This window comes from Papaver somniferum, chromosome 1 (genome assembly GCF_003573695.1).
Source record: "Papaver somniferum cultivar HN1 chromosome 1, ASM357369v1, whole genome shotgun sequence".
Taxonomy (NCBI): domain Eukaryota; kingdom Viridiplantae; phylum Streptophyta; class Magnoliopsida; order Ranunculales; family Papaveraceae; genus Papaver; species Papaver somniferum.
In genome coordinates this window covers 108,788,913-108,801,003 of record NC_039358.1, presented here as the reverse complement: position 1 = coordinate 108,801,003, position 12,091 = coordinate 108,788,913, and the positions used below count along the sequence as shown (strand labels likewise).

The following is a 12,091-nucleotide window of genomic DNA, read 5'->3' as shown; positions in this document are numbered from 1 at the left end:
AGTTAAGCTGTTTTATGTCTGATTCTTCCACGAGCGATTCTACCTTTATTCTACTCCATAGTAACGGACGTTTTTTCAGTATATCCATAGCACGACGACCAAGGCATTCTTCTGCTCTCTGACATTTTACTATCTTAGTGCTCTTTTTCTTCACCTTCTAAAAAGATGTACAAAATGTTTTGGATCTTTTTGCTTGAAATTTTGGGTTTGTTTGTTAATGCGGCGTGGTAAAGCTGCCTGTTTTCTTCCGCTATCTTGCATATATCGGTCCGAGAAACCAAGCTATTATGTTTACTGGAAATGTCTGCTTCACTTCTGTTTTCTGTTTCTGTCTTATCTTCATTTTCAGACTCATCCTTCTTTAGCTTTCAAGGGATAAATGACTATACAATCATGATTCCTAAGCAATAACCATACTCATTGCCGCATCATTTTAATTTTGATTTGGGTTCCAGTTTTGACTAAATTGTTTTGCATCAGTGTCAAGATAAAACGATAATCCCAACTTAATGAAAAGCAATGCAGAGACAACATGAGAATGTGTAATCCTAGTCTTGGATTCTTTCCTTGTCTTAATAAAATTGTATTCTTCAGTTTGGCTGCATCTTATGCAGCCATGGATATCCGTGGCTTTGTTTTTATATGCATCTTATAAATTTGTTCTAATAAGCTAATGATATTCAAATTGGAGGTTAGTCGCATGGAGGATTGAACCACACAACAACACAAGCATGTCTGTCAGATTTCATCTTCAACTTGGTTTTTACTCGAGAGTGAGAAATATCAGATTTTTATATTGACAGGGCTGGTTAAGCTAATTCTTGACTACATTTCTCTCTATCTGATTCTCTTTTTCTATGTTTGTCTGCAGAAAAAGTTAAAAATCAAAAAGGGAAGAAGCTTTTGTAGCAGTAGTCGCCATTGGAGACAAAATGAGGGACCAAGTGACTTACCCATCTTACCACACTAAGATTTGTCCTTGTTCTTCATTTCATTGGTTTCTGGTTTGGGAAAAAAGCTGAAACCTTTTAACATTATTTTATTAAGGGGGATTCTAAGACAAACGTTAATCCATTGGACACTGGAAGACAATTCTCACAAAGTCTTGTTAAGTTGGGAGGTGGTGGTGAGTGTGACACTGGAGTGACTGGAGCAACGGCATTAGCCAAGAACAAGCAGCCTAAAACAAACAAATGAAACCCCACAAAAACAAAAACCATGTTTTGATGCAAAAAGCCTTCGATTATTTGTCCCTTAAATCAACTTTCGTCCCTTTTGAGGGAGTAAATTTTTGATTGGGGTATTATGTCGATGGGGTATGGGGGGCGAATAGAGAGGTGCCATTTGTCTTACTTGTTAATTGTTTCTAACCGAACTCAACTTCTCATCGTTCAAAGAAAGGGCATTTTCGTTGTTCACCTCTGCTTCTCTTCCACCATCTCCATATTTTTCACCCAACTTTCATTACCACTTAACTCCTGCTAATATATTTCCACGTCTGTATTCCACGGTTCAAGTCTTGTTCATTGAGAGATCAAAAATAAGTCAACAGTACAATCATAAAGTGGGTTTGAAATGCAGTAGCACATTTTGAATCATAGTTTATTATGATCATCAAGTTTTAGGGTTTCGATTTGTGAAGTAGAAATATATTCGTTATGATTGACCGAGGGTCAATTTTCTAAAATTAAACAAATATGGGTTTGATTCAAATTTGTTGAATTTCTAGGATTTGGGGTTGGATTCTAAATCCTTGAATGGGGTTGAACGTGATTTGGGTCCCTGATTTAGATTCTGTAAAAGATACTATGATCTTTAGTAAACCCTTGATGGGGTTAAACATGATATTTTGATCCTAGGTTCTGTAAAATACTATGATCAGTTAATGGAGAATTATGTTTCAATTTTTTGTTTTGTTTTTGGGAACAACTATAGAACGTGTTTTTGGTTTACAGTGCGAAGATATCATCATCTTTTTCGGCTAGTGATTGGTGTTAGTAGATTCTCTGATAACTCAAGTAGTTCACCGGAGAAGAAATCTAAGATCCGAAAATGTCCTTTCTTTACACGATGAGAAGTTGAGTTCTGTTAGAACAGTTGACAAGTAAGATAGATGGCGCCTTCCTATTCATCCCCATACCCCATCGACATAATGCCCATCAAAAATTTACTCCTTTTGAGGTGGGTTTTTCATTCTCATACAGACCCTAAATATTGTCGGTGGGACCAAACAATGTAATCTATTATCAGTGCTCATACATTCATTTGACACCAAGAGCTCCTGCGCCTTTCTTCCACCGGGAAATCTTACATGATATTATGCGACACTAATACTGTTCGAGTTAAAGTGTAACCAAAGTACAAAAGCCAGGATTTCAGAAAACAGATTATTATCCTAGGAGTACTTGACTGTATGGATAAACTCACACTAACCCATCAATTTGGGATTTTACACAAAATACGCACAAACATTCATTCATCAACGGCAAGCTATTTGGTCAGTACTTGTGTTTGTTGTTGACGTGTGGGACAATGGCTCGTCTACACCTTGAAACGCAGTGCCCAAAACTGCCGGAGAAAGTATAAGATTGTTACTATGTGTGGGACTATAATTTTTTAACTATTAGCTACTGATACAGTGATACTTGGTAGTATCAAGGATTTAAGGGTTCCACAAACATACAGCTATCTAATCTGATGGGCTGATGGGTTGAGAAGAGACAGTCTTGCTATAATGCAAGGAATTTTAAACTTTAAGAAGAAACACTGCATGTAGCCGCTTAATTTATAATCTACCCGGAGCTGGGCAGGCAGTTGCCCCCAATTGCCATATATATTTTCACATAAAAATCCAATAACCTTGAATATTAGCTTTACCAAACAAGCACCTGCTCATATTTATTTTGTGTCAACACCTATCAGGCTGTTTTGTTGTTTGACAAACATTGGAAATGACACTCGATGGATTTTGGCAAATGAGCATTTAAAATGGACAAAAAGAATAAATTAAATCAACAAAAAAAAAATCCCTAAAAAGATAAAAGGAAATTAATATATTATATTAATGTGGGTAAATTGTATACCGAGTGCACTTATAAATTCAGGCAGAAACACAGGAAAGTTTTTGTACTTTTTTTTGTAGTGACATATGGGCAGGGAGGAAGAGAGTGATAATAATTGATAAACAAACAACTCCCACTATAACCTAAAACTAAGCCATCTATGTAGTAGTGAATTTGAGTCAAGAAGATTTGTTTGTTCAACCCATTGTTTTCATCTTCATACCTTTACTAGATCCTCCTCCCTCAACCAAAAAATAAATAAAAAAATAACAACATTTTTTCATTCAACAATCTTTCATTTTTACCATTTAAAGCTCATTCAAACTGGGTTTAATGCACTGAAAAAAGCAGTTACAGAAAAAGAAAAATGAAGAGTTACTCGGAAGAATAAGAAGAGACATTATTCTGAAACTGTATATTTCCATGAAAATGGGGTTGTTTATTCTGTGGATAAAATTTGAGAAACCCAAATATTAGTTATTATTGGATTGGATTGGATTTGCTGGTGTTTGGTTCATTCAAGTCTTCCACCAACCCTTCTTGGTCAGTATATCATTGTTTTCTGTATTTATCTATTCTTGGTTGGTTTTGTTTGGTGTCTTTGATTTTGACACTCTTTTTTTTTTTTAATCATTTTGATGATGATGATCATAGATTGATTTTTTCAACAATGGAGTTTGAAGAAGCCAGTAACATGAAACCTTCTACTTCAATGGGAGGGATTTCAGTACACAATCGTTCTAAGAGGTAATAATAGCATTTATTGACTTTCCACAGTAAAAAATTTATTCAATCTTTTGATAAACCCTGAAAGACTTTTCCTTATTGAACAATCAATTTGTTTCCTCAATTTTGCCATTTTTGCTGGTTGTGGTGTGATTTTTACTTTAATCGAACAAATGTGGTTTTGAGATGAGTTAAAATTAGAGCACTATCAACTTCATAAGAATAATGAAATTAGGTGGTGGTCTAATAGGAGAGATTGGTTATTATATTCTTACTTAAGTAGGTATGTTTGTCTGCTTTATTGTGATACTGATATTTTTTTAGTTTTGGCAATGACAGTGATCATTATGAGATAGTCAAGGAAGATAACTTGAATATCTTACTTGTAGCACCTCATCGTCTTAAGCTGGTAAGTCTCGATGTTCCTTTTCGGTTTGAACCTACTTTCATCTCCCTAAGTTTAGAAACTATATTGAGAAATTTCCATTTGGTTAACCGTTGGTATCAAGTTCTACTGTTTCTGGATTTTTCTTGTAATTGTGTAAGTGGTGTACTAGAGAATACATGGCAATTGTTTTTTATTTAATGCAAACATACATTTCAAGTTCTAATCCTTGTTAATGGTCCCAAAGTAAGCTATGACTGATACTTCTGAAGGAATTTCTTAAGTGTTGCTAATTTTGGCTTCATTTGTTCACGTTTACGAAGGATATGGGACATATGAGGGGAAATTGTGAACCAATGAATAAGGAAACGCCTAACAACAAGCTCCAGATTTCGCTGAAACAAGAGGTAATAATAAGATCTACAAGTTTAATTAAGTTTAGTTTCTTTATAGAGCTTTTGGATAGATGATGGTTTGCGTCTCAAACCCAGCTCTTTCTACTTTTCCAGTTTTTTTTTATTGTTCACCCAGTTGCTGATTTACTTGTTTTTGGTTGAAAGTATTTCATCTAGTCAGAAGCATATGTTGTTTGCTATTCTCAGGAATTTCATAGTTTCGTCTTCTCATTTTTGACTTCTATGCAGATTCTACAGCTTGAGAAACGGCTACAAGACCAATTTGTTGAAAGGAAGGCACTTGAAAAGGCACTTGGATACAAGTCCTCCTCGCAATATACTTTGGATGAATGCTCAATTTCAAAGGTAATTCCTAGCTGTATAGCTTTCATCTTACATGTGCAATCTGAATTTACACTTAATATGTGTTTCTTTCTTAACTTACATTTGCTGTTATTTATTCTTCATAAAACTAACAGTAATCGTACCTACTTTTTAAACTTTCGTTGAGCGGTCAGCCTGCCACTGAGCTGATCAAAGAGATCGCGGTATTAGAACTGGAAGTTGTGTATTTGGAACAGTATCTTCTCACATTGTACCGGAAAGCGTTCGATGAACAATGTTCAATCTTATCTCCATCTACCAAGGACGAAACATTAAAATCACCTAAGGTCTCCAGACTTGGCCTCACACTGAAGATGGAAAATCTAGAGGTTCAATCTAGTCGATTTCGATCACCTCGAGATTCAGTTACCAAATCACAGAGAAATCATGTCGAAGTCACTGAGAAGCTATTAGATTCTGGTATAGACCGCAGCCAATCTTCACTTTCGCAACATTCAACTTTTTCGACTAGAACCTCTCCTCCAAGAAAAAATCATGCCAAATCATTACAATCATGCCATTCACAACCTCTTTATCTTGAGGTATACTAAAGCTCTACAAGTATTTGGTTAAAATTTGTGTAGTTAGCCAACCTAATTTTTTATTTCCGATGTCTTATCTACAGAATGCAGAGACTAAGACTTCAACGTCGAACATTATCACTTTGGCAGAACACCTTGGTACTCGTATTTCTGATCACATTCCTGAAACTCCTAACAGGATCTCAGAAGATATGATTAAGTGCATGTCCACTATATATTGCAAGCTTTCAGATCCTCTTACAATGAATAATGGCGTCTCCTCTTCTCCCATTTCATGTTCATCTCCTATAAGCTCATTTTCTCCTCAGTATCAGTATGATATGTGGAGCCCACGGTGCAGGAAAGACTTTTCTTTCGATTCACGATTAGATAACCCTTTCCATATCGAAGGATTAAAAGAGTTCAGTGGCCCTTACAGCACAATGGTTGAAGTGCCTTGGATTTATGCGGATAGTCAAAGGATGAGTGATATTGATCACTTGCTTCAAAATTATAGGTGCATATTTAGTTCTTATACCGAGTATCAAGTGAATTTTACTTTACTTGAGCATGCATGGTTCAATACTCATGTCTGTTTTTTTTCTTTTCTTTTTCAGGTCACTTGTTACTCGTTTGGAAGATATTGATCTTCGAAAGATGAAGCACGAGGAGAAGCTTGCTTTCTGGATCAACATACATAATGCACTAGTGATGCATGTAACTATTTTTCTCATTTCGAAAATATTTTTTTTTGTTTCATCATGCCCTACCATTCAACCCTTGTTCTTACTTTTTTCTGGTGGATGGTAATTGTTTTTTTGTTTATATTCATGCTTCAGACATTTTTGGTCTATGGGATTCCACAAACTAGTCTGAAAAGAGTATCGTTACTCCTCAAGGTGAGCGGAGTCACATGTATCTCTTTCTGAAAAGAAAATGTTGTTTTCAATTCTTTTCTCATGCACCGCTTTATCATGCAGGCTGCATATAATATTGGGGGTCAAACTATTAGCACAGACATGATTCAGAATGTTATTCTGGGATGTTCGGTGCCTCGTCCTTCACAGGTTGATCCCATTGCTTGAACTTTTGAACTTGGCAAGATCATTTATTATGAAGCTATTTTCTGTTTTATGTATTCTCTCAGAAGCTTGTTTTTGGTCAGTGTGATTTACTGAATTACTAGTTTTGTGTGTAGTGGTTTCGGACATTGTTTTCTCCAAGGACAAAGTTTAAAGCCGGAGATGATCGGAATGCATATGCAGTTGACCAGACAGAACCTCTTTTACACTTTGCACTGTGTTCAGGAAGCCACTCCGATCCCGCAGTATGTTTTTACACCTTTATCTGTTTCTAGCTTGAGAATACTTTATACCGTGTCAAATGAATCTCAACAGCTTAAAAGACTGGGTGTAGATTATTATGATCATATTCTAGTCTTACATACCCATTTATCTTCTACATAGTAAGCGGTCATCTTACTATATTTTTGTCATTTCCATCAGGTCCGTGTGTACACACCCAAGAAGGTGTTTCTTGAGCTAGAATCTGCAAAAGAAGAGTACATTCGTGCTACCTTTGGTGTACGAAGCAAGGTACAGAAAATCCTTCTACCAAAGATCGTAGAATCGTTTACGAAGGATTTAGGTTTATGTCCAGTGGGTTTGTTAGAAATGATCCAAAAATGTATGCCAGATAATTTAAGGAAAACCATGAAGAGGTATCAACAACAAGGAGGGTTCCCTCGCAAGAGCATCGAGTGGATTCCTCATAACTTCACTTTCCGGTATTTGATATCAAAGGAGCTAGCGAAATGATTGAATTTGCACTAATTTATCCTCCACAGTAAACAAAATACCAAGTGATTCTTCATATTTTTCTTCTTTAGTCTCATTTCTGTAAATAAGGTGGATAGAACAGCATCCTGCAGGTTGTATATGTAAAAAAACACAGTTTAAGCGGCTATTTCATCTAATGTGAAGTGTCTATGATTCAGTAAATTTAGAGAGTGAGTTGTTATGCCGCAGTTAGCTTCTGTTTGCAAACCATCTCCATTTCCCTGAATCAACATTCCCCTCTTGAGCTGAGCACAAGAGGCTAGTGTAAGTAGAGTGTAAGCAAACTTTTGGGTAAAATATGTGGTCCCATTTATGTCAGATATCCAAAATTTGGAACCAAGTGTTTTGATTACTGATGATGAGATTACCCAAGCACCTGACTATGTTTTGGCGGGTTATTGAAGACATTTTCAGACATCCAATCCCTTCTTCTTCTATTCAATGGAGCAGTGAGAAATTGAGAAATCCCCAATCCCTATACCCCAGAAAGCTAGCTAGGCTGAGAGAAAGAGAAGCAATAATTTTTCTTTGAAATTGAAGTGTTTCTTCTATCTAAGAACTAATGGAGGGAGATGAAATAGGCATTGTATTAGGTAGAGCTTCTGAACTTAGGTTGAAGATAAGAAAATGTGTGAATAATGCCATAACGAGGCGAACTAACAACAACCAAGAAGAAATAGAAGATAATCTTGGTGGTGGTGGATTTGCTGGAACAGAGAGCCTTCTCAACATTACTGATGCCCTAGAATCACTTGAGGAACAGCTTACTTCCTTTCAGGTTCTTACTCTCTTCTTCTTTTCCCCGGTTAATAACTCTTTCTGCCATGTCTTGTTGAAGTTAATTGAGTGGTTGGGTTGCTCTCTTTTGATTATGGCTTTAAAATAGACCTTCAATTTCACTTTTAGATTGTTGATGAATGTGTTGAGATAGACACTAATCTATACACTCTCAATTTCAAATGTTTCTGCATAGAACATAGGCAAATTGAAAACTCATGGGCATCATTTGTTAGTTATCTGTTCTTTGATAAGAAGCTTAAGGCCTTTGGTGTTGCTAGATACAACACCCACAGAACCAGTTTTTATGTCACTTTTGTGGCAAGGACAATCTTCACTGACCTCTTAAATCTTACTGTTTCACTTCATCTTTTCAATTTTCATTTGGTTTGGTTTGTAATGAAGCCAGGATATGAATGGGATTCTTGGGCATATATATTACTGACTTATAATTTTCACCTAGTAATGGCTTAGTCCCATTGTTGTTTCAGTAAATACACTGTTATAGGGAGAGAAAATTTTCAGCAAAGGGACGGTGTTTTACTTCCTGCAGATGATAAAATTGTTCATATGGGTAGACCGCCTTCACTGTTCAAGTTGAAATGCCTGACACCCCCTTATAGATGCTGTAAATAGGTTCTTTATGGTTGGGCTTTTGCTTATTTTTGTTAGCCTTGGTTGTTTCTCAAGCTATTTTTTTTTTTTGTTTCTTTTTGAAGGTTTTGAAATGTTTAAATTTCTGATTAAGAAAAAAAAAAAAAGCCCCGTTGTTGTTGAGTTATCTTCATCTTGACAATTCATTTTCCTTTTTCTTCACTTAAAATTACAAACTTGTTTGGATATGGCAGGCGCTGCAGCAACAACAAAGGTACGAGAAGGAAGCAGCTCTAGCTCAGATTGATCACAGCCGTGAAATTTTACTTAACAAGCTCAATGAGTACAAAGGGGATGACTCGGAAGTGATACGTGAGATTACTTCCTTTGCTAGTGAAACAGTTGAGCACAATGCAGATCTTGTACATCCTCCATACGGTAGCCGCATTCCCCACACCCTGAGCTTGGGTAATGGTTATCCTTCAAATGTTCCTGCTACGCGTACAAACGGCCTAAATGGAGTTACCAGCATTAACGCAATCCACCGGACTAAGAAGCCGAATAAGTTAGAGAAAAAGCAAAGCCAATCCTCAGTTAAAAACTCACCAACAGGTCTGAGACTTATGTTCAATATGGCAGTAAAGACAGTGCTCACTCTCGTAAGTGTTGCATCTGTTTTAACCTTTGCTGGTTTTGAGCCAAGTATCAGGAAAAGGAACACAGTGCACAAGGTTCTGTATTCCTCACAAAATTCAGCAGCAGAGGAGGAGAAGACAAAACCTACAGGTCATTGCCCACCTGGGAAAGTCATGGTAATGGAAAATGGAAAACCTCGATGCATCGTGAAAGAGAGGGTTGAGATACCCTTCGAACCGGTTGTTACAATGCCAAACGTCAATTATGGGTGTGGATAAACAAATGGTTATGTATCTGTCTCATCACCTAGTACAAGTTTCTGTTTGTTTACCATGATGTGTGTGTCTAAAGTCTCATCGTGGATAATCTTTTCCCTTACATTCAAATGTAATGCACCGATTTCCTAGATTCAGTCTAGTAAGACCAGATACAGATACATTGCTCGTGTTCAACTTGTGATGTTTGGGTATTAGTTTTAGCATTCAACCAGCAAAATCATTAAAGCGAAAACTAGAATAGAATGACATCTTGTAGACGAATATGCATAACCCCTTGAAAAAAAGTGCAGTCCTACATATAAAAATAATTTTCTTGTACAATTAGATCAAAAGGTTGCAACAACTCTCATGAGTTTTGGCTGGTTTCTAGAAGCTGATAGCCAAACTAACAGTTAAATACTCATGGCATGAAAAGTACCTAAATTTTATATAATTATCAGTGATTACATAACATTGCATGTGAAAACCAAGAAAAAGAGATCATATCTGGGTCCTGTCATTCAGACCCATTCGGATTTTATTGTTCTCTCTTTTAACTTATCTGCTGCTTTGATACTCAAGAATTCTTTCCCCTTAGATTACCACGATTCACCCGAGAACCCAATTTAACGTTAGCGTAAATAGCCGGAATCTTGTTACCTCCTGATTTGTGAACTGAAATTAGGTCCAGCTTGGGTCTGGGAAGTACAGAGCTTGCTTTAATGGCTAAGGCACATAATTCTGATATTGTAAGTGGTTGCCTAGAATGAGAGAGTGGCAAGAGAAAGTAGACTTGACCCATTTGTAACTCCTCTGTTTCATCCATCTTTGGAATGATCATGTCGACGTACATAGTTTCAGAACTGCAAAGGAAACAATTTGGATTTTGTGAAAGAATATGTTCTGCTCTGATTGGTTGCTTGAATTCTTGTAATCTGCCATCAGTGTGGATTACTTTTGCTGTTGATTCAGAACTCATAATTCCTCCTCCACTTGGTCTCCTCCTTGTTGTTTCAGATGAAGCACAGACACCCATTAGAGAGAAAATGGTGAAAGTTTGATTGGAGAGAGGGAGATGAAAATTCTGATGCTTTGTTCTGCAATGTAGTTGATTGGGTGCGGCAAATGTTGTGATGCTTCTTAAATATATATAAGCCTGGAGAAAGAAAGTACTCGTCTAGGTCAACAGTCAAGGTCAAGACAAAAATGTCTTTAGAAATTGGTGTGGAAATGAAATCCCCTCAATGTTACTGATAATCAAATCAACAAAGTATAAAGTGCCAAAGGGTTTCCTTTAGGCCAAGAGAAAAATGACTCTGGGAAGTTTACTGAATATGGGTATTTGGTTGGACCCATTAGGTCTCTGATGAGTGAAATGGGTGATGCATTTTCATTCTTTTATTAACGTGTAAACTCGACTTTTCTCTCGCAAGTCTTCTATTCTTTCTTTTTGCCATGAAATTGGAAAGGGAATGTAGGTGTTGTTTAGCACATTAATAGTAATTGATTCAGTTTCCTCCTTGGATACAACTGTATTGAAAGATCACAATGGTTTTAGCCTCACAAGGATCAAATAATAGAGCAGGATAAAACCACTGATGTGGCTGTCCTAACGGTGGTAGTGGATTGCAAAAAGGTCACATCATTATAACCAAAAGTTTCTTGTTCGGACATAATTCCAGTTTATGGACGTAGTTGTGATCAGATCTCATCTACTTATCATTATCAACAACCCCTTATGTTTTTCTTTACGCGGTTTATAAATCAAGCAATCCAATTCAGCTTTGAAACATTCTTCGATCCAAAGCTTTCTTAAAACGACAACCGGCCAACATACGGTGTATTGGCATTCTAAATTCGCATATGGCAGTGGCAAAGTCAATACTAACTAGGTTTTGTTATCTTGTGCACCCGTTCACAAAATTATTAGAAAGGGATTTTAATAAAGTGACACACTTCCAATTTGCAGTTCAAGAAAATGCCACCGTTTTTTTCAGAGTTTATTTAATGCCACACATTTGACTTTTTCCATCCAAAAAAATTGTTACCATCAGTTAATGCATAGGTGGCAGTTATCCAGCTTAGTAAAAGACATATACACCCTCAAATTCTATCCTCCTTACACTCGATCAGCCATAAGAACAATCAACACCATTTTCAGATCAAGCCCATTGCAATGAAAGTGAACTTCGAACACTACTTGCCACCCATTGATTCTCATGTCTTCTAATTCGCAAGAACAACTGCCATTAAACCCAATCTCCGCCACCGTCTCCTGTAATTCATGACCACCATTTGATCAAAACCAAATTGGGCAAAAACCCATCTTCAGATTACATCAAAACCCCCGATTTAATTCCTTGGTTGCTGTTTGAAGAAGTCCTGTATAGGAACGGTAGGCATCCACCATTTGATACTAGCACTCCCTCAATCGACTGAGACTCAGCAGAGAACGACATCCCAATTTATTCAACTCCACGAACTCAAATCATTGCTTCAAATTGAAATCGACCCAC

At 36.7% G+C, this 12,091-nt stretch overlaps 3 protein-coding genes across 6 annotated transcripts; 2 read left to right on the top strand and 1 right to left on the bottom strand.

Moving 5' to 3' along the window:
- The first annotated feature begins 3,147 nt into the window (after positions 1–3,147).
- LOC113296002 lies at positions 3,148–7,473 on the top strand. Of its 3 annotated transcripts, XM_026544343.1 has the most exons (13): positions 3,148–3,605; positions 3,717–3,809; positions 4,113–4,197; positions 4,497–4,580; positions 4,818–4,934; positions 5,087–5,494; positions 5,578–5,990; positions 6,091–6,190; positions 6,313–6,372; positions 6,454–6,540; positions 6,672–6,800; positions 6,979–7,068; positions 7,169–7,473. In XM_026544343.1, the coding sequence occupies exons 2-13, from the start codon at positions 3,733–3,735 to the stop codon at positions 7,175–7,177; spliced, it is 1,659 nt and encodes a 552-aa protein (XP_026400128.1). In that variant the 5' UTR covers positions 3,148–3,605; positions 3,717–3,732; the 3' UTR covers positions 7,178–7,473. The 3 variants fall into 3 exon arrangements, with proteins under 3 accessions (XP_026400128.1, XP_026400124.1, XP_026400116.1); XM_026544339.1 differs by having other exon boundaries at positions 4,128–4,197; positions 6,979–7,473; XM_026544331.1 differs by having other exon boundaries at positions 6,979–7,473.
- Positions 7,474–7,693: 220 nt separating this feature from the next.
- LOC113295992 (plastid division protein PDV2-like) lies at positions 7,694–11,034 on the top strand. 2 transcript variants are annotated; one of them, XM_026544323.1, is made up of 3 exons: positions 7,694–8,089; positions 8,937–9,604; positions 10,593–11,034. In XM_026544323.1, exons 1-2 carry the CDS (start codon positions 7,874–7,876, stop codon positions 9,594–9,596), a joined length of 876 nt encoding a protein of 291 aa, XP_026400108.1. In that variant the 5' UTR covers positions 7,694–7,873; the 3' UTR covers positions 9,597–9,604; positions 10,593–11,034. The 2 variants fall into 2 exon arrangements, with proteins under 2 accessions (XP_026400108.1, XP_026400103.1); XM_026544318.1 differs by lacking the exon at positions 10,593–11,034 and having other exon boundaries at positions 8,937–9,813.
- LOC113348883 lies at positions 10,153–10,611 on the bottom strand. The gene has a single exon (XM_026592783.1). It carries the CDS (start codon positions 10,609–10,611, stop codon positions 10,153–10,155), a length of 459 nt encoding a protein of 152 aa, XP_026448568.1.
- Positions 11,035–12,091: the final 1,057 nt, after the last annotated feature.